This window comes from Schistocerca americana, chromosome 5 (genome assembly GCF_021461395.2).
Source record: "Schistocerca americana isolate TAMUIC-IGC-003095 chromosome 5, iqSchAmer2.1, whole genome shotgun sequence".
NCBI lineage: Eukaryota > Metazoa > Arthropoda > Insecta > Orthoptera > Acrididae > Schistocerca > Schistocerca americana.
The window spans coordinates 129,496,155-129,517,672 of NC_060123.1; the positions used below are offsets into that span (position 1 = coordinate 129,496,155).

At 46.2% G+C, this 21,518-nt stretch overlaps 1 protein-coding gene across 1 annotated transcript in view; it reads right to left on the bottom strand.

The window, feature by feature from the left end:
- Nucleotides 1-993: 993 nt before the first annotated feature.
- LOC124616233 (antifreeze protein Maxi-like) overlaps nt 994-21,518 on the bottom strand; it is a 52,610-nt gene continuing 32,085 nt past the window's right edge. Inside the window, exon 5 of the mRNA XM_047144536.1 lies at nt 994-1,271. Coding sequence (XP_047000492.1) covers nt 994-1,271 — 278 coding nt within the window. The remainder of the gene's footprint in view (nt 1,272-21,518) is intronic.

Consider the following 21,518-nt stretch of genomic DNA (forward strand, 5'->3'; position numbering starts at 1 on the left):
TTTTTCTTACACTAACTAGCACTACTCCAGTACCCAAGTATCCCACTAGTTGCGTAAGAAATTTTGTGAATTTTTGTGTCATTTCCTTACAGTGGACGACTCCAGAAGATATTTATTGCTGAAAGTTTTTCAGGCATTTCTCTTTAGAACGTTAGGAGCGTGTGTCTGACTTCTGCAGTAGTGTGGGGGTGGAAATTGCATCTTGGAGGAGCCACAGGGTAAAGGGTACATCTCAGATTAATCCGTTGCGCAGAATAACAGAATCTCAGATCAGCCCCACACACCACACATGTTATAAAGCCCGTCTGAGACATTCGAGCCACCGTCAAAGCTGCAATGGATACTGCGTCAATCGACATTCACATGTGATGCCAACAGGTTCCAGAGACCTCCCAAGGCCTCATTGCCCCCGTGCCACGACGGATCACCGCCGTTATCCGTGCCAAATGCGAACATACTGGCTCTTATGTAGGTGGCCATAATGTTCTGGTAATATGTGGAGGTTCTGGACATTCGAAATCGAAGACGATCTCTGTTTCAACCCTGTTCTAAAGTCACAATATTGTGGAGTGCTCCGGTAATTAGTAATGTGTGTGTGTGTACGACGTGCGGCGCTCGACAGAGGGCGTGCAGGAGACGCCGCGGCGCCTCAGCCACTTGGAGGGCTCGCAGCGCAGCGCAGCGCAGCGCAGCGGTGTGACGCGGGGCGGTGCGGCGCCGCTCCTACTCAAAGCGACGATATTAGCGGCGCGCGTATGTAATAAATCACGTCTGCGGCCCTCTCACAGGGGGCGGGGGCGCGCGTGTGTGCAGACGCTGCTCCGCTAGCGCCAGCGCCGGCAGATTGACAGAGAAGTTATGCCTACAAGTTATAAAGTCATATCGCTGACATCAAAGGTGCCGCGCGGCGCAGGTAGGAGCGGAGCAGGTGGGCTGATATTTCCCGCCGACTACTTTCGCGCACAAAGAGCGGCTGGCAGCGGCGCCTAAACCTTAATTACATTTCGAGTTGATTTCTCGCCGGCGCGGCAGGCGGGGCGTCGCGCGACCGCAGTCGCAGGCGAACTCGCAGACGAGGACGCCCCGCCCGCGCCCTAATTTGAATTTCCGGTGGCGCCACGCACGGCGACGCGTCTCGGCGCGGCGTCGCTGGCAGATTGCTTCTTCTGCGTCGGCGCTTAGCGCCCGGCGTGCGTGCGGTCTCCGCATTACGTCTCGCACTGCGCTCGTTTCTTTTCCTCGCGAGTTTTTACACTTTGCCCTCTGAAATCCTATAATCGATCAACCAGAGGTCTCTGGAGGTGTGGATATAACCTAGGAAATCGGCTTCACTATTGGCTCTCCGCATAAAATCCTCTGTCGATGTGGACATCCGCAGATGTATATGCCAGATATCCGTGATACTAATTATTTCACACAAGTTTGTACGGTGTCTCTATTAGACGGTATTTTAAAGTTCAATACAATGTTCCTTCAGAGATGCATGCATGCACACTGTCAAATACAGACGCTGCACTAACGTATTTCTTGCCAAATGTCACAAATTAATTGTTTTGTGAACTGGTAATAAATGACGTGATTATTGCACACATAAAATGTGAAAACTGAAATATATTTACAGTCGAAACGAACACTTGCCTTTTCTTATACAACTTGTCTTTAGACTGACTGTGGTTGACAGCGTAGATACAGGTATACAGTGTGGTCCATTGATCGTGACCGGGCAAAATATCTCACGAAATAGACATCAAACGAAAAAACTACAAAGAACGAAACTTGTCTATCTTGAAGGGGGAAACCAGATCGCGCTATGTTTGGCCCATTTTTTATTACATATTCGTGTAGTACGTAAAGAAATATGAATGTTTTAGTTGGACCGCTTTTTTCGCTTTGTGGTAGAGGCGCTGTAATAGTCACAAACGAATAAATACATGGTATCACGTAACATTCCGCCAGTGCGGACGGTATTTGCTTCGTGATACAATACCCGTGTTAAAATGGACCGTTTACCAATTGCGGAAAAGGTCGATATCGTGTTGATGTATGGCTGTTGTGATCAAAATGCCCAACAGGCTTGTGCTATGTATGCTGCTCGGTATCTTGGACGACATCATCCAAGTGTCCGGACCGTTCGCCGGATCGTTACGTTATTTAAGGAAACAGGATGTGTTCAGCCACATGTGAAACGCCATCCACGACCTGCAACAAATGATGATGCCCAAGTAGGTGTTTTAGCTGCTGTCGCAGCTAATCCGGACATCATTAGCAGACAAATTGCCCTAGAATCGGGAATCTCAAAAAAATCCGTCTAGAGAATGCTACATCAACATCGATTACACCCGTACCATATTTCTATGCAGCAGGAATTGAATGGCGACGACTTTGAACGTCGTGTACAGTTCTGCCACTGGGCACAAGAGAAATTACGGGACGATGACAGATTTTTTGCACGCGTTCTATTTAGCGACGAAGCGTTATTCACCAAGAGCGGTAACGTAAACCGGCGTAATCTGCACTATTGGGGAACGGAAAATCCACGATGGCTGCGACAAGTCGAACATCAGCGACCTTGACGGGTTAGTGTATAGTGCGGCATTATGAGTTCAAATGGTTCAAATGGCTCTGAAGACTATGCGACTTAACTTCTGAGGTCATCAGTCGCCTAGAACTTAGAACTAATTAAACCTAACTAACCTAAGGACATCACACACGTCCATGCCCGAGGCAGGATTCGAACCTGCGACCGTAGCGGTCGCTCGGTTCCAGACTGTAGCGCCTAGAACCGTACGGCCACACCGGCCGGCGGCATTATGGGAGGAAGGATAATTGGCCTCCATTTTATCGATGGCATTCTAAATGGTGCAATGTATGCTAATTTCCTACGTAATGTTCTACCGATGTTGCTACAAGATGTTTCACTGCAGGACAGAATGGCGATGTACTTCCAACATGATGGTTGTCCGGCACATAGCTCGCGTCCGGTTGAAGCGGTATTGAATAGCATATTCCATGACAGGTGGGTTGGTCGTCGAAGCACCATACCGTGGCCCGCACGTTCACCGGATCTGACGTCCCCGGATTTCTTTCTGTGGGGAAACTTGAAGGATATTTGCTATCGTGATCCACCGACAACGCCTGACAACATGCGTCAGCGCATTGTCAATGCATGTGCGAACATTACGGAAGGCGAACTACTCGCTGTTGAGAGGAATGTCGTTACACATATTGCGAAATGCATTGAGGGTGACGGACATCATTTTGAGCATTTATTGCATTAATGTTGTATTTACAGGTAATTACGTTCTAACAGCATGCGTTCTCATAAATGATAAGTTCACAAAGGTACATGTACCACATTGGAACCAGCGAAATAAAATGTCCAAACGTACCTACGTTCTGTTTTTTAACTTAAAAAACCTACCTGTTACCAACTGTTCGTCTAAAATTGTGAGCCATATGTTTGTGACTACTACAGCGCCATCTATCAAAAGCGAAAAAAGTAGTCCAACTAAAACATTCACATTTCTTTACGTACTACACGAGTATGTAATAAAAATGGGGGTTCCTATTTAAAAAAAAAAAGCAGTTGATATCCGTTTGACCTATAGCAGCGCCATCTAGCGGGGCAACCATAGCGCCATCTGGTTTTCCCCTTCAAGCTAGACAAGTTTCGTTCTTTGTAGTTTTTTCGTTTGACCCTTATTTCGTGAGATATTTTGCCCGGTGACGATCAATGGACCACCTGATATAGATTGATAGAACCAGTCTAACACTTGTGATGAAATAGACTGCCATATGTAATACAGCTCGAAGCACTATTCATTGAATAGAAACTCTTTCTAGTAATACTGTTCAAAGAGAAAGTTCACAAACATAGGCAAGGATTTGCAGATTAATTTGGAGAACCTAAGTGGTTGCCTCTAATCCTGTTCTCCTCAGACATGATATGGTTCTCACTGCTGGCTGTGAACTTGGCGCTGACTGGAACGTAGTGTGAAGCGGAACTGACTTCGTGTCTGTGTGTCGGTCTGCTTCACTACAGACCGTCAACTGTGGCATGGAGAACTTTTGTGGGCGTGTCTTCCTACTTCTGCCTCTTTGGTGTAGGCAGCAACGCACCGACAGCAAAGAGCATCTTTGTGGTGTCGGCAGCAGGTATCCACTCTACGCCTATCGACTACACCACTAAAACCAAGGCAACCTGCCAGAAAGCTAAATAAGTCTCCCCCTGAGTGGGAATCACATTATTGTGCGGGAACCACCTGAAGTAGACACTGTGATATGTGGAAGTTAGGATCTGCCTGTGAAGCGTGCTCGGATAGCCGAAACGATTGCAGCTACCACGTCCCATTGGGCAGGTGTCAGAAGACCTTACCACTCGCGCGATGGCATGGATGGATGACGTTGTCCCCATATCTTCGGCCGAGGGTGCACAGGCGCCTGTTGCCTCGGCGGTCCAGTAGCGATAGAATGTTTTGTCTGATGAAGGGGTGGCTAGGCGTGGTTTATCTACTGCAGAGAGTACACTTCCTCCCTTTGTTGTTATAAATGTCCCATAGTCTACAAGACTGCCTCCCTCAATCTCAACATGATTGACGTGTTATACAACTTCAACTTCTGCACGATATGCTCAGGGCGGCAGACGCGGCTGTTGCACCACTGCAGGAAGTTAGACTGGAGGCTATACAAGACTTCTATGGGTTCACTGCTTACGTTACCGCTGCTGCTGCTGGACGCAGTGGAATGGGTGCCCTTGTATGATATGGAATAGAGGAAAGCAGTGTAAAGTACTTGCACAGGGACTGGTGTTCGATATGCTAGGGACTCGAGTTATTGATGTGTAAATCCCTTCTGGATCAGATAAAAGGTGGGACCCATCACAGTTTTATGCGGAAGACATTATGACTCTTTTTGTAGGATGCTATGACCACATCATTACTGCCACAGACTGTAATAGTGTGCTGTCTCAGAACGGTCAACAGCCAAACTACATTCCGTGGCCAGACCTGCATCTCTTGGCACAACAGCAGCGCCTTGCTGATGGTTTGGAGGTGTTACATAGTGATCGCCCTAGCTTTACGTATGTGACCAGTCATTCCGCCTGTAGTCTCGATCGCATCTACGTCTCCCGTGGTCTTACGATGCTCATTCTAGCAACAGACTGCTGGCCCTTTTTTTTTTTTTTTTTTTTTTTTTTTTTTTTTTTATCATAGAGCATACATCTGCAGAGTCAACCTCCAGAGGCAGGTGGTGTGGACACAAGTTGGGGATTATGGAAACTGAATGTGGCATCCTTATGAGATCAGAAATGTACACAACTAATGACGTGTGGACCTCAGGTGAATGTCGATTGATGCAATATCCATTGCAGCTTTCATGGTGGCTTGAATGTCTCAGATGGGCTTTATAACATGCACTGGTTAGGATAGGAAAAGATCGCTCTGGCACCAACAAACGACAGACTTCTATTATCCTCTTATCCAAGAACTTAGGGCGCTACCACCATCTCCCAGTCGCCAAGTGGACATCCGTCTTGGCAAAGCAAAGCATCTCACTGTTACCCACCACAGGCTCGAAGGTGTCGTGCGAATTAAATGACAGGTCAGGATTGGTGAAGAACCTCCATCTATCCATCACATCATCTCTGAATGATGGCAAATACGACTAAAATTGGTAGATGTTCTGGATCTCCCTGATGGTAGCAGGATGACAACTCACACAGACATCGCTCGCCCATTTGTCGAATGCTGTCACTGACTATGTCAGGAGGAGCATCACAATGATGCGGTCTAGGCAGCAGTCCCCCAGACCCTCACTGGCACGTTTATGATACAGGGTTGACTTCCCTTTTGGACGAGATTATGAGTGATGATTTTACAGACGAGGTTTCCTGTTGGAATTCTACTGGACCTTAAAGTACTTGATGGCCCCACGGTGGAAGGAGATGTACCAAGACTTGCTGTCATTAGCGGTCCCCATTCTACCAGATTTCATTGAAGGTCTTGTCATTCCGATGCCCAAACCAGCTGTAAAAATGGTTCAATTGGTCTGAGTACTATGGGACTTAACATCTGAGGTCATCAGTCCCCTAGAACTTAGAACTACTTAAACCTAACTAACCTAAGGACATCACACACATTCATGTCCGAGGATTCGAACCTGCGACCGTAGCGGTCGCGCGGTTCCAGACCGAAGCGCCTAGAACCGCTCAGCCACAGTGGCCGGCAAACCAGCTGTAGGCACAGTGATTGAACATTACTGTCAGATCACTCTCCTCAACTGTGATATCAAGATCTTCGCCAGAATCTTGGCAGTGCATCTTGAGCGAGTAATACATCAAATTATTTGATATGAACAAACGTCTTGGGGACGTGGAGGACAATAATATCCATACAGCACTTAGTGACTATCGAGATTTGATTGCCCTAGCGTCAGTCTGTAGGTCGTGTGGTGACCTAGTCCTGTCGATTTTGATTGCACTTTTGATAATGTCATCCATTCTTTCCTGGCTGCTGTGATGAATCAGATGGTCTTCCCTGCCACATTTGCCCATGTGATCATGAGGATTCTCCAGGGTGCTTGACCAAGTGTAATATTGATAGGGTGGAAGGACACATCCCAGTCTTACATTCAGTCTGGCAGTGCCATCCCCTCTCTATGACCCCTCTCTATGATCTTCTATGTAACAGTGACAGAGCTACTTCTATGTGGGCTGAACTAACATCTTTTTGGGATCGTGCTGAGAAGACACAATTTCCAGTGCAGCACTTATGCAGATGATCTAGTCTTTTTCACCTGCTCTGAAAAGGAGATCCAGATGCCACTAGGATGAATTGAGTGATATGGGACTGTGGCAACTAGTGACATGGTCATGTCGCATGCCATAGAAATTAGCAGAGGGCTCTGGGAGGGGAGCGTGACCCTGCTGTGGATGATGAACACACTTCAGTGTTTGGGCATCGTATAGAAGAAAGGTGTTCACCATAGGATGGTGCTAAACTATAAACGAGTTTTAGAAGCGCTCCGCAGAGGTGTCCTACATACCTACTCTGAGCTTTGGATGCCATCCCAAGGGTCATCTTCACTGACACTCACATGGCGTCCCAGATATCTTAATTAGCGCAGATTCTCCAGACGAATCCAGCGATGACTCTGCAGATGGAGGTGACCTTTGAATACTCTCTTAGTAATAGACTTGTCTGTAACATGTGATACAATGCTATCGCCCTCCACCCCTCACAGCAAAGGACTGGGACTTATCAACGATCAAGCACGTGTGGTGGTCCTTTACATAAACACCATGCTCAAGACGTGAACCCATCATTGACTGAGTTTCACTGGCCTCCTCATTGAGGAACTGGCGCCTCCATCCTGCCTCCCCCCATTGCACTCGCTCATATCTCTCCTGCACTCTCTCATATCAAAACATTCTTCCTCGATTGTGGCTTTGTGTGTACAGCCTGCTGATGAAGAATCACCCTCAAAATAGGATTGACCCAAGAGTGGCGTAGTCTGCGATCTGCTGAGCGATTCACCCAAAATATTTCGCAACGCACAGCCATGTCTGCTTGTACCTCGCAGTCAACAAAAAGTTTCCTACACTGCATGACACTGGTCTAGCCAACTCCCCAAGGCTCATCAGTGTCGTGTGACCAACAGGGAGAAACATTGCTTGGAATGTGGACCTTCTGCTGATGTGTGGCTACTAATTCATAAGATGTTTGCCTTCTGTCTCCAAATGCCGCACCAGATGCTCGACCTCAGAGTATTCCTTTGCCCTGTTGTGACCTAGACCAACTTTCCCCAAACAAAGACACATGTGATGAACTGGATCAGAGGACCTTCTGCGTATTACCTCTTTTGGGACAGACTCAAAGATGTGCTAGACTTGTAGACTTTCTCATGGGAACGACATGATGAATTGCACTACTCTTCCAGACTTTGTGAGATTGTTGCTAATCATGTAAGCGGTGTATTGAAGGATCTCTCTAGCAGCTGGGCTGTACTGGGTAAGAGAAGCTGATTCTGATGGACACTCATTTGCATCTAGTAAGAGCCCACTGAACAAGGCTGTACTCCAGAGATATGTCTTGATTGCTGTGGAGAGTTGGGACCAGACAGTGTTTATCTTCTATATTTTGAGTGGACATCAGTCTTATGTTGCACTACTGGAAGGGTATCTTCAGTTTGCCTATTTTCTGTTTTATCCTGTCACACAGGATTAAAAAAAAAACAATAAGCAGTTAAGGCGAGTGCTTGCGCAAAGCGGGAAATCCGGATTTGAGCCCCAGTCTGGTATGAATTTTCATTTATTTCCAGTAAACTTTAATGCTGTAGTGGTCCTGTATTCATAAATTTTTAGTACATTTCCTTAATATTTATTTCGTTATTGAAAGTTAAAGAGTATGTCAGTAATACGATTTTCATTTATTTTTGCATTACTGACGATCGATAGTAATGATTTTATTCTTTTAAGTCATTACTATTACCGATGTGGAATAGAGTGCTACTAAAAAGTGAAGTCATATAGTATGAATGGCTGGCAGACCCCAAATGCCAGGATCAGCTGCCTGAGGAACGGTTAAGTGTAGATGACTGTTGTGTGTGTTTGAGTGTGTGTGTGTGTGTGTGTGTGTGTGTGTGTGTGCAGTGTGTTGTCATGTATTCGTTGCATGATAATGAGGGAAGGGAGGGAGTGAAGCCTGGCGCCGGTACATACCCCAATCCTCTTGAATAGCATCAGAGGGCATGCTGAGCTTAACGTCACCATCTGACAGAAAGACAACCTTCAACAGCCCATGACCTCACTTCATGATTCACTGTAGAGAAGGTTGTAATTTAATCCAGAAGATTGGCGCAAAGTCTGTTGATCAGGAACTTGACGCCACCACCCCTCTTGTCCTCACTGCCATGAAGACAAAGGGAAAATTGTCAACAGCACGTGGCACTCCCAGACAGCCATCTATCGAAGTACTGGCCATGCCCAAAGGTGCTTAAATTTGGTTATCTGATGGAAACAGGTGTATCCACTGCCGACGGCCGTTGACAGAGTGCTACTCTGTTAGCTCCAGTGCCCAATGTATGGAACAAGGTAGATTCTCTGCTGATGTGCCAATCGTCCTAATTTTCCACATGGTTACTTCTGACTTAATAGCAGCTGCCTTACATCTGAGTGATTCAATTCGTGAATCTGTGGAAAGGGGTAGGAGGGCTGGAAGTCATATTTCTCATGCCCCTCAATTTCATCCACCGAATCATCATTTTATTGAACGGGTTTATATTCTTGTAAATTTCAGTGACTGAGGGAATAACAGATGGAAACATTTACTTTTATTAATACATCATGAACAAAAATGCAAATCTCATAGTTAATTTTGGGAGGTGGCATGCCTTTACGATGCACAAAGTGACTTGCCCTCTCTCATATTTATATCTTACTCTGAGTAATTCAATTTGGGGAAGTATAGCCAAGTATGGTCATTATAAGGCTAGTATTGAGAACTCAGAAGATATGAATATTTTCCCTCTAATTGCATGCGGTGAAAAGTTGCTATTCCTTCACATGCAGGCTTCCCACACAGCATCTCTCGTCATCCGGGTGGTCCGGTGACAGGTGGGTTCTGCTGATCTTGAAAGGATTATGCCGACCGGTGTGAGGGAGTCGAGTGAATGCTGTCCAGAAGCCGACATTGTCATAAGAGCGAGGGCGACACGCCCACAGTGGCCTGAAGGAGTGGCTAGGGTTAGATATTTCGTTACTTCGCAGAAACTTAGTGAAAACGCTTTCTGACGGGCTATGAGTGAGGCGTAGGAATGACTTGTGTTCCCAGGCAGTCTTGGCGGGCGAATTCCCGAGTTTTCTGCAAAATCATAACTGTGATTGGTTTGATCAGAGGATAGCTCCGTGACGTAGCAAAATAGGCGCAGAAATTGGCCCCAAGTATCTCCATTGGTGAAATAGTAGTGCTTCGGCAATAGAGTGGAATTTTCCACCGGTTTTCGAGTTGCTGATTGGCACATTTAACCACGGCCCCTGTGGTGGGGATGGTAATGTTCTGTGTTCGGCCTGTATGGGTGCTCTTGGGAAAGTGGAGTCTCGCCTTTCGGTCATAGTAGGTTACAAGACTGAGCTCTCGCTGCTCTGGACAACCTGCCTTCCGTTGGCTGTCTAATATACTTTCATTTAATTGTACCTGTTTGACGAAGTTGCTGAAGTTTCGAATTCAACGTGACTTTCCGTAACTTTCTGAGTACAGTTGGCAATTGAGCGTTCTACGTACAAGCAGCCTATGTTGTCCGTCTTGAGCAGTTTTGGCTAAAGTTGACTGTATCGGGATTACTGTGTGACTTCGCTTGTTAAAATCAATCACTGTACCATCAATGATTGTAAGGCGAGCTTTCTTCGTCTCCCTCAGAGGTGCATCTGAATTGCTAGGAAGTCTTTAGTCTGGAACAACCAGACGAGGATAATTTGTTTCAGGCAATACTCGCAACATTATCATCACCACGACGGGACGTCGAAGCAAGCAGCCATCGCCTCCGGTACGTCAGATGGTGCCCTTGCAGTTAAGAAGACAGCTTAATAATGTATGTCCGCAGCTACGGCAGATTAGGGAATTTTGCTATGTGGTAATCAGAACTCACCAGAGCGCGCCTGTTCCCATCTTTTCTAACGTGGTTTTATCTTGGGTGTTCATTGTCTGAGTTCTCGCTACTGTAGCAGGAATTAATGTTGGGTTGGCTGGGTGTTTCTCTTAAGATTTGAGTTGCAAGGAATTGGCTCCACATACCACTTGGTCATAAATGTCACAAGCTAGTTTATGGACAACTTCACAGCATTATTTGAGTATCCAATTTGACGTATTGTAAATGTTTCATGTGTTTTGTTTATTTTTTTGAGTTTAGTCATAATAAATCAAATTGTTATTATGGACAGAACTTTCATTCTGTAGATCGGTAGAGCAACCCTTTCATTTCTCACTATGTTAATGAAACTATCCTTTATCAAATTAATTTTTATCAAATTAAATTTCTGCAGGTGCCAAACACTTCTCCACTTCACTTGCAGGGTCGATTACAGTCAGCTCGCGTTTCTTCTTAATCCATGTGCAACAGCAAAAGTCGGAGTTAGAAAAGGGGGCGGGTGCTTAGAACATCATGTCCATATGAAGATTCTAGAAGAATTTAGTGTTAAATACAATGCTAGCCCCGGCGCCTCGAAATTTGACTATTCAAGTAACTCAGTAATTGGGCAAATAGGGGAGAAAATGAAGTGTCTCGCCTTACCACTCAAGGGAGTCAGTTTTATATGCACTTGTGCATGTAGATGTAATGTCAGTACACTGCGTCTATCACCTGTCGTTAGCTTGTGTGGATATGGGTTGACAGAGGGCAGCTTTCTTCTTCCGTGTCCTGCAGCTTTGTGGCGGCGCTCTGGGCGGCTTGCCTCGTTCTTCCACGCCTCCGGACTTAATCCACAGGTATAGCGCGACCTCAGTGACCAACGTGCTGTTGTTGTGCATTTGCTCTCGGCAGCAATTGTATACTGTGATTATCTTGCAGAGGCGGTGTTACCATAATGTTTGGAGGCTCAAGTCAGATGAGGAAATGCAGTCGAATGCCTAGGGACCCAAGCATCGGACTGCAAAGGATATTCGTACAACATGCAGTGGAAAGTGAGGATGTCACAAGTCGACAACAGACATTGGAATGAATGCGGGGATATGATTCAAAGTCTGAAGACAGAAACTGTGATCTATTCACCTATCTTATAATTCCCTGACACTTCGTACCAGTTGGATGAAATGTACAGAACACCACGTCTCTGTGAGAAAAGTAGTGTCGGCTGGCTGAGCTGGAAGGACGCACAGACACGCTGTGACTTGCACTCTCCTGGACAGTCCTCACATTCAGTGATGCTGCAGCTTGTAAAACTCACCTGCTGGCTCGTGTTAACTGCACAAGCTTTGATTTTACCCTACTTCTGGTAATACATTCGTACACTCTGAATGAAACGATAGGTTGGCCAGTAAATAACAACCTGGTAGGATAGATTATACTGTTGAGGTGTCGTGTCCTCCATTTAAGTTGCTATACCACTATTTCTGTCCAGTCGTCTTCCCAACGTACGCTACACCAACTCACGACACCACTGGGGCATAAAACTTCCAGATGATAGTTACTCAACACATTTAATGAAGCCTGTACGAAACATTCTACCATTTGGTACTTTATAACACTTAATACAGGAAGTTGATATACCGCCTGACACTGTTCACAAAGAATTCACCACTCCTATAAGACTTAGCCATTCAATCGCATAATCCCATCTATGATTAACTGCAACAACACTGACATTATCTGCAGAAAGATCGTGAGCAGAGGCATACTGACCAGTCCTGGAGCGCAATGGCATAGATGAGCGGTACAGTCCTTACACACGTCTAAATCCCTAATTATTATTACTGTTTAAGATAAAACTTATATTCGCCAGTCAAAGTCACTTCCTACATGACTGATTTTCTAACCCTCTACGTAGATAAAACACAGTTCATTTATACTCTCAATGCCAGCTACTCAGAGACTGGTGAAATAAACAGCAGTTCCTGAGGTCGACGAATAACTAGCCGAAAACAAAGTCTAGGCTGTACCAAAGTCTTCATAAGGGTGCATAAACAGCCAGGGAGCGATCTGAATCGAAATGTACCGCAGGCAATGTCAGTTACTCTACTAATCAATGGCACGTATCGAAGGCTTCAAGAAACTAGCGAGATTGACAAGTACGTTGGGCCACAGTATTTATCAACACACTTATATCAGTGGATGGACTCCCGTGATACATGTGTGGCCATAGTGTGGGAACAAGCTGTGACTGGAGTTTGAAGTCCGAGTATCTCTGACACGTTCTCTCTGTATCGATGCTCGGATTGGGTAAGGAATCCGAATCACTGTCGGATACCAACCCCTCCCGCCTTTAATCAGCACACAGGCCCAGAGGAAAAGAAGGGAGGGGTGCTGGGATCCTTGACAATGGCCCCTGTGTTACTTACCGGTTGTGAGAGAGCCAGTTGGTCGGCTGGTTCTGGGGAGCAGCTTGTTCATGCCTCTAGGGGCGAGTGTTGGCTGTGGTGGAGACGAGAACAACCGTTTGGTCTCTATGACCAATCCAATCCCAAAACGCCCATCCTCCGCCGATTTTGTGAATAGATGGTCGCTGGTGTTTCTGGGAGCTGCCACTCGCTTTAGAGGTGGAAGTGGTTCCACTTCCATTTGCTCCCATTGCTGGTCTTTGTCGACACCCTGCAGATACCTAACACATGGGTGGATGTTGTAGCAATAGAAAGCAGGCTGCTGGACAGCTTTTCCTGGATGTGGTTGGACAGACTGCGCCTAGCTGGCAGCTGAGGGCAAAGGGGTACATATCAGTGGGGCGAAAGCTGATTGTGACATCTGACTAGACCACAAACATTCGCCACCCCTATTGTCAACGCAACGCAATGCCTTGGGACCAGCCGAAAGTGTAAACATAGACGTTGCAACCCACATGGAAAGTTGCCCTCACACAGCGACACAGGAAAACAATAACCAAGTTTTAACGAGTTTATTGACAACAAAATACGTCTTCTTTGCGGTAAGAACAAAAGGCACAAAGCACAGCGTCTCCCTAGACACTGGTACAGACGCTTGGCGGAGCTGCTGTATACAGTGTCAAGACTGTTTCCAGAACACAGTAACACCATTAGAAGCCCCATAGGAAAATACACGTGCAGAGAAATAATCCAAATCCCGAGAATGACGTCCTAATTAAGTCCAACACGAGCACAGAAAAGTCTATCCTTAATATAGTACAGAGGAAGCAGCTATGAAAGCTGACCCTGCGACATGCTTCGGGAGTGTCCTGAAACGATGAGGCGAGTAGCTACAGCATGGAGGCCCAGAGAGGCTCTCAAAGCTGGAAGATTTGGCTCGTGTAGTCTTGCGCTAGTCTTTGTAGCTGACGGCTCCAGAATACTCCAGATCCTATTCTCTATCGCATGGTGTGCAGACGCAAATAGGTCCCTCGGAAGTGGAGGCCTCTACCAGCACTTGTACCGCCGGCTGGTGTCCAGTCGTGACTGCGACATGGAGAGCTCACTATGCTAAGACGTACAGGGTTGGTTGGTTGGTTGGGGGAAGGAGACGAGACAGCGAGGTCATCGGTCTCATCGGATTAGAGAAGAATGGACAAGGAAGTCGGACGTGCCCTTTCAAAGGAACCATCCTGGCATTTGCCTGGAGCGATTTAGGGAAATCACGGAAAACCTAAATCAGGATGGCCGGACGCGGGATTGAACCGTCGTCCTCCCGAATGCGAGTCCAGTGTCTAACCACTGCGCCACCTTGCTCGGTTCGAGGCGTACAGGGGCCATGCATCCATGCCTAAGGTGCCCAAGTGGTTGCTGCTCCCCTTTGCATATATCTCCGATACGGCAACAAGGCTGTGGGCATGGGCAATGGATTGGCTGAGTCGATTGCAGCAAGTCGAATAGGGTGTGGTATCTGCGCATGTGTAAAATTTTAGGCTGGACTGCATCCATGGGGCTGGACCAGTAGTAGGCGAGGAAGTTGGTGAGTGCTTACCCAGATTTGGCTGTCGTTATCTTGCACATCTATTCTGAATGTCCTGAACATCCATTCAGTTTGGATGCGAGATCGAGAGGGGCAGTGGTCATGTGTTCAGTTCCACTTCCTTTACAAAAATTTCAGAATTGCTGATACTGTGAACTGAGGGCTATTGTAAGTAAGAGCTGTGGAGGATGCCCCTCTATAGCAAATATACTGATCGGCCAGAACAGTATGACTGTCTAGCTAATAGCCCTTATGTCCACCTTTGACATAGATAATAAGATTCATGTGGGTTAGCATGGAAGCAGTGAGGCCTTGGTAGGTCGGTGGAGGAAGTTGCCACCACATCTGCACACTTTAGTCATCTAATTCACATATATTTCGGGGGGGGGGGGGGGTATGAGGTCTGACACAACGTTCAATTACATCCCCGATGTGTCCGATCGGGATCAGATTTTGTGAGTTGAGGGACCGCCACATTGACTGAAAATCGCCACAGTTTTCCTCGAACCTCTCCATCACACTCTTGGACTTGTGACATGGTGTATTACCTTTTTTAAAAATTGCCACTGCTGTTAGGAAACATTATTGTTATGAAGGGACGTGTGTGGTCTGAAAACCATGTATGATAGTCTTTGGCTGCCATTATGCAACCCCTACTGGACCCATGGATTCCCATGCCACCACCAGCTTGTCTCTGTCCCACTGTACAGGTGTCAATAAGCTGTTCCCCTGGAAGACGACAGATTCGCTCTCCCCCATCAGTATGAAGAAGAACGTATCGAGATACGTCAATCAGACCATGCAAGACTCTGCCACTGCGCCAACGCGTCCAGTGCCGAAGATCACTTGCAATGTCATGGTGTTAACATTGGTACACGCATGAGTCATTGGCTACGAAGGTCCATCATAAGGAGTGTTTGGTGCACTGTGTGTTGAGACGCAATAGTAATCTGCCCAGCATCAAAGCCTGATGTTGGTTCCGCCACAGTTTGCCGTCTGTCCTGCTTTACCAATCTTCTCAGCATACGACGTCCGATATCTGTACTGAGGGGTGGCTACTCAACCCCACGACATCTGGACGTGGTTTCACCTTGCATTCTCCACGTGTTGAAGACATTCGCCACATCACTCCTCAAACACAAGATAGGTTGTGTAGTTTCCGAAATGCTCATGTCAAGCCTCTGGGCCATCACAATCCGCTCTCAGTCAAACTCAGATAGATTGCGCGCCTTTCCCCTTTCCACACACGGACGGCACACTTCCTGATACTACCTGCACCGTGCATGTATCTGACTAGCAGTCATTCCTCTACAGGTGATGCTGCTATCGCCTGGATGGGTTTATATCGACAATAGGTCGGTGGTCATAATGTTGTGGCTGGTCAGTATATATATATATATCTACGATGAATAGGGCGTTAATATTAGCTTCTGGGGTAGTGATAGCCATCCATGCCACGTAAGGAAAGTTAGAGACGGCATCGACAACTAGCAACCCTGAAGTCAACATGTGCGAACAGTTGCGCGATCGATAAGTCGCGCCACATCTCTTACAATACGATCTTTGACGTGAAGAGGGCGTGGCACTTTTGCCATGAGTGGCATTAAGGCATTTTTTCTGGGAGAGACAATGAGTCAAGCGGCATGGACAGCACAGATCCATGGAGCAACGGACTGGCTGTTTCTTATACCTCTCCTTTGACTTCCAAGTTTGTCTGGCTGAGCATTTTCTGGACATGAGAGACGTGCACTGAAAACACACACTTTATTCCTTTGGCCAACCAGGCCTGGAGGAGGGCGGTGGATCGTCATTCGTGCATCTCCTGGTGACTCCAAGTTTTTCCACTGTTTGTCACCGCACAGCAGCTTTGTATGCTCGGTGAACTACTTTTGGTTGATTGCTTCGGTGGCCAGACCACACGGCATTTGTAAAAACTTAGCTTCCCCTCCATTGCGAACTTAATAATTGTGATTGGTTCGGTTCCTGCACATGTTCGTGCCTTCCTTTTTCTGGATAGGACTCGGTTTAGCCTCCTGTTGTTGTGTAGTTCCTTGTTCCTGTGTCTAAGCAAGTGAATTGAGGAGCTTGAAACTTCTAGACAGATTAAAACTGTGTGCCCGACCGAGACTCGAACTCGGGACCTTTGCCTTTCGCGGGCAAGTGCTCTACCATCTGAGCTACCCAAGCACGACTCACGCCCCGTCCTCACAGCTTCACTTCCGCCAGTACCTCGTCTCCTACCTTCAAATCTTTACAGAAGCTCTCCTACGAACCGCAGGCAAAGGTCCCGATTTCGAGTCTCGGTCCGGCACACAATTTTAATCTGCCAGGAAGTTTCATATCAGCGCACACTCCGCTGCAGAGTGAAAATCTCATTCTGGATTTGAGGAGAGTGTTGCCCTCGTATGAAAACAATATATCTTCAGTTTGGTAACTATCACAGAGTTGTGATTTGATTGTGTGTTTTACATTATTGGGGTTTTGTATCGCAAAGTCACTTTCATTAGTAATATGCAGCCCGCATGATTATTCCTTTTATGGGGGAAAATCTTGTTGCATCTATTTTGGTGTATTATACTTCCAAGTCAAGCTTGTATTTAATGTAGCTGGCGTTCGTCAGCACCGTCCCTCCACCAACATTTTTCGTTCCTCGCGATAGTTAATTAATTACCGTTTCCGCTTTGTGGCGTGATTTGTAGCTGAATCTCTGTTGGCCAATGAACTTCCTTATAATCAGATGTAAGTGGGGGTGGTTGCCTTGGCCAGTTAGCTTATTATAACTGTTTCGTTGACGCTACCAGCATGCAATCTGATTACTTAAATTTTTACTCGTTTTACTCAAAAATTCTTCTCTGCTCGTCAGGCTATAATTATCTGTTTGTGACTTGGGGCGAGTACCCACTGGTTGCTTAGAAAAGGAGGATTGTGGTGAGCAGCGTATTGGGCCTGCCCTAAGTAATTTCAGTGCTGTTTATCTGGACCACATTGCCCGATGCACGGTGGTTTCATACCAAAGAGCATTAATTGTTCCTCTTTCCTTTTAATGAATTTCTTTTAGGTAAACCTGAATTATCTGTTGTATTTTAGTTAAACGCATTCTAAAGATGTTTATTGCCCCACTGTTTTGAGGACTGTTATAAAACACTGTTATTTTGGATATTCTTGAGTTTTGTACTTAATTATTTTATCGATTATTAGTATCTCTTAAACTGTTTTATCTAATTTGATGATTTTATCTTAAGGGGCTCCGGAAAGGCTCAAAATCATAAAAAGTTCAATTTTTACTTTTTTGCGTTTTCTGAATCTGCAGACTAGTACCTTTTAATAGATATATAATTTATTCCATTCCGAAGACTACAACTATTTTTACATTTTTTTTGAAATGTGTTCTACATGGGCGTGACCGACTGTGGCGCTGTTAAACTGCTGTCAAATGGTGTTATTATTAACGTCCGTGTTCATCAGGTACATTTTAGTGATGTGAGATAAAGTATGTGTTGTGGCTAACCTGTGATGGTTCAATATATATCGCTGGTGTGATTGTCGATTGTTTCATGTTTATTTACTCTGTCGTTATCTCGAAAATATTCGTAATTAATTCTGTTTCTTGAGTCTCTGTTTTGTTGAAGTATAATAATGAGTAAAAGTAAAGTTATTAGAAATCCTCTGAAGGCTTTTAAGAAAAGGAGAAATGTTGGAAAGCCAAAGGTATGTGTTATTACTGTAAACAATAAAGACGATAACCAAGTGAGTGAACCTAACCTCTCAAGCACACCTGCCCATAGCAGTCAAAGTGGGAAAGAAAATACTTCACAGAAGAAGCTTGGTTCAATGAGTGAAAACTATGAATGTTTTATGGGCGAATCGGATGCGAATGAAAAATTTGATATGTCGGTTCTCAAAGGAATTTTTTCAAACTGTGTAAGATGTATTCATTGTAGTGAAGTTGGTCTGGAACTCTCCATAATAAAGCACGTAGGACTTGCTAGTGAAATACAACTGAAATGTGATAAGTGTTCATACATGACCACCTTTTGGAACAGTGTTGCCAGTAACTGCAACTGAAGAAAATGGTAGCAAAATCTACGAACACAACAACGAGCGATGCTTGCTTTAGACAACGAACGCCTTCGGGCTGCAGACAGGGCTGTAAAGAGTCTAGAAATACAAGCAAGAGTAAACAGGAGGAGGAACAAGAGGAAGCTGGAGGAGGAGTTTGCAGAGGATGAAGATAATCCATCCTATGGACCTGGAATGCACTAAAAAGTTAATCCAATCTTTGTCGCTCGATTCCCAAAACTTTTATTTTCTCATGCTAATTACATGTTTTCTAAGGATCTTCCAAACATACACTCCTGGAAATTGAAATAAGAACACCGTGAATTCATTGTCCCAGGAAGGGGAAACTTTATTGACACATTCCTGGGGTCAGATACATCACATGATCACACTGACAGAACCACAGGCACATAGACACAGGCAACAGAGCATGCACAATGTCGGCACTAGTACAGTGTATATCCACCTTTCGCAGCAATGCAGGCTGCTATTCTCCCATGGAGACGATCGTAGAGATGCTGGATGTAGTCCTGTGGAACAGCTTACCATGCCATTTCCACCTGGCGCCTCAGTTGGACCAGCGTTCGTGCTGGACGTGCAGACCGCGTGAGACAACGCTTCATCCAGTCCCAAACATGCTCAATGGGAAACAGATCCGGAGATCTTGCTGGCCAGGGTAGTTGACTTACACCTTCTAGAGCACGTTGGGTGGCACGGGATACATGCGGACGTGCATTGTCCTGTTGGAACAGCAAGTTCCCTTGCCGGTCTAGGAATGGTAGAACGATGGGTTCGATGACGGTTTGGATGTACCGTGCACTATTCAGTGTCCCCTCGACGATCACCAGCGGTGTACGGCCAGTGTAGGAGATCGCTCCCCACACCATGATGCCGGGTGTTGGCCCTGTGTGCCTCGGTCGTATGCAGTCCCGATTGTGGCGCTCACCTGCACGGCGCCAAACACGCATACAACCATCATTGGCACCAAGGCAGAAGCGACTCTCATCGCTGAAGACGACACGTCTCCATTCGTCCCTCCATTCACGCCTGTCGCAACACCACTGGAGGCGGGCTGCACGATGTTGGGGCGTGAGCGGAAGACGGCCTAACGCTGTGCGGGACCGTAGCCCAGCTTCATGGAGACGGTTGCGAATGGTCCTCGCCCATACCCCAGGAGCAACAGTGTCCCCAATTTGCTGGGAAGTGGCGGTGCGGTCCCCTACGGCACTGCGTAGGATCCTACGGTCTTGGCGTGCATCCGTGCGTCGCTGCGGTCCGGTCCCAGGTCGACGGGCACGTGCACCTTCCGCCGACCACTGGCGACAACATCGATGTACTGTGGAGACCTCACGCCCCACGTGTTGAGCAATTCGGCGGTACGTCCACCCGGCCTCCTGCATGCCCACTATACGCCCTCGCTCAAATTCCGTCAACTGCACATACGGTTCACGTCCACGCTGTCGCGGCATGCTACCAGTGTTACAGACTGCGATGGAGCTCCGTATGCCACGGCAAACTGGCTGACACTGACGGCGGCGGTGCACAAATGCTGCGCAGCTAGCGCCATTCGACGGCCAACACCGCGGTTCCTGGTGTGTCCGCTGTGCCGTGCGGGTGATCATTGCTTGTACAGCCCTCTCGCAGTGTCCGGAGCAAGTATGGTGGGTCTGACACACCGGTTTCAATGTGTTCTTTTCTCCATTTCCAGGAGTGTATTTGTTTCAAACTTTCAGTAAATGTTACACAGTACCTTCTGCATAATTTAACACAGCCTTTTCCCAAAAAACTGTATATTTTTGAATATATAAATAAAAAAGTGCAAAAAAATGTTGTGAATTTTCATTACAATTGAAAAAAATCATCTTTAATAACTGAACTAAAATTTTGTAAAATCCCTGTGTTAAGTTGTAGCCCATATTCCAATAAATAATCTGTTAAAAGTTCAACTTCCTATCTCAAATACTTTGTGAGGAAAGATGTAATTTATAAGCGTTATTTTAACATTGCAAGTATAGGGCGTTCCGGAGCCCCTTAAGATGTCAATGTCTTGTTGACCTAATTGATAAACTTGTCTTTCCTGTTTACTGTCAATAAAAATCTTCATACGAATGATGTTCACTCCTTATTTTGCTCGGTTTTTCCACTCCTAGCCAACTTCACGCCAGTAATGTGTACCAGTGAGTTCTTTGCCAGGGGTGACCAAGGCGTCTCCAAGGGTGGAAACACTGTCCTGGGGCTGATTGATCGTGGGCGCAAGCCTAACAGTTACAGATGATATGATTCATGGCGACGGCAACACCAGACCAATACACATTACTCATGAAGCCACAATACTGCCTTCATTCTGCACATTCCCCAATGTGCAATCTGAAGGAGCTTCGGTGTTAGGGTGCGGCGCGTGGGGGTGGGGGGTAGCATGGCAGGAACTACCACCCAACATTCAGAATCGTCTTTAGCTAAAAACGGGCTCCCTCTGTGATGTTAAGCCTGTGCTATAACGAGAAATAGGTGCACCATTCTCGTTCAGTGTCCTTAGGCAGGTGCACTGGACAACCTTACCATACAGCACACTGAGAGGCACCCACGTGCCTTGCTCATACTGTGGCATCAAGCAGTCAGGCCTGCAAGATGAGTGGTCTGCCAAGCGAGTGGATTCATTCTCATTTATCGAGTAACATGAACTCTCGTACTCACAATTAAGTCACTAATCAACCTCCTGTATGAATAATACGCGACGGAATCGCACTTCTGACTATCAGTAATTTACATAACTCTGACTGTTCACTACGCACTGGCAATACCACATTTTCTTTTTTCTTTTATTTAACGGCTTTTATCAACACGTGGCCACC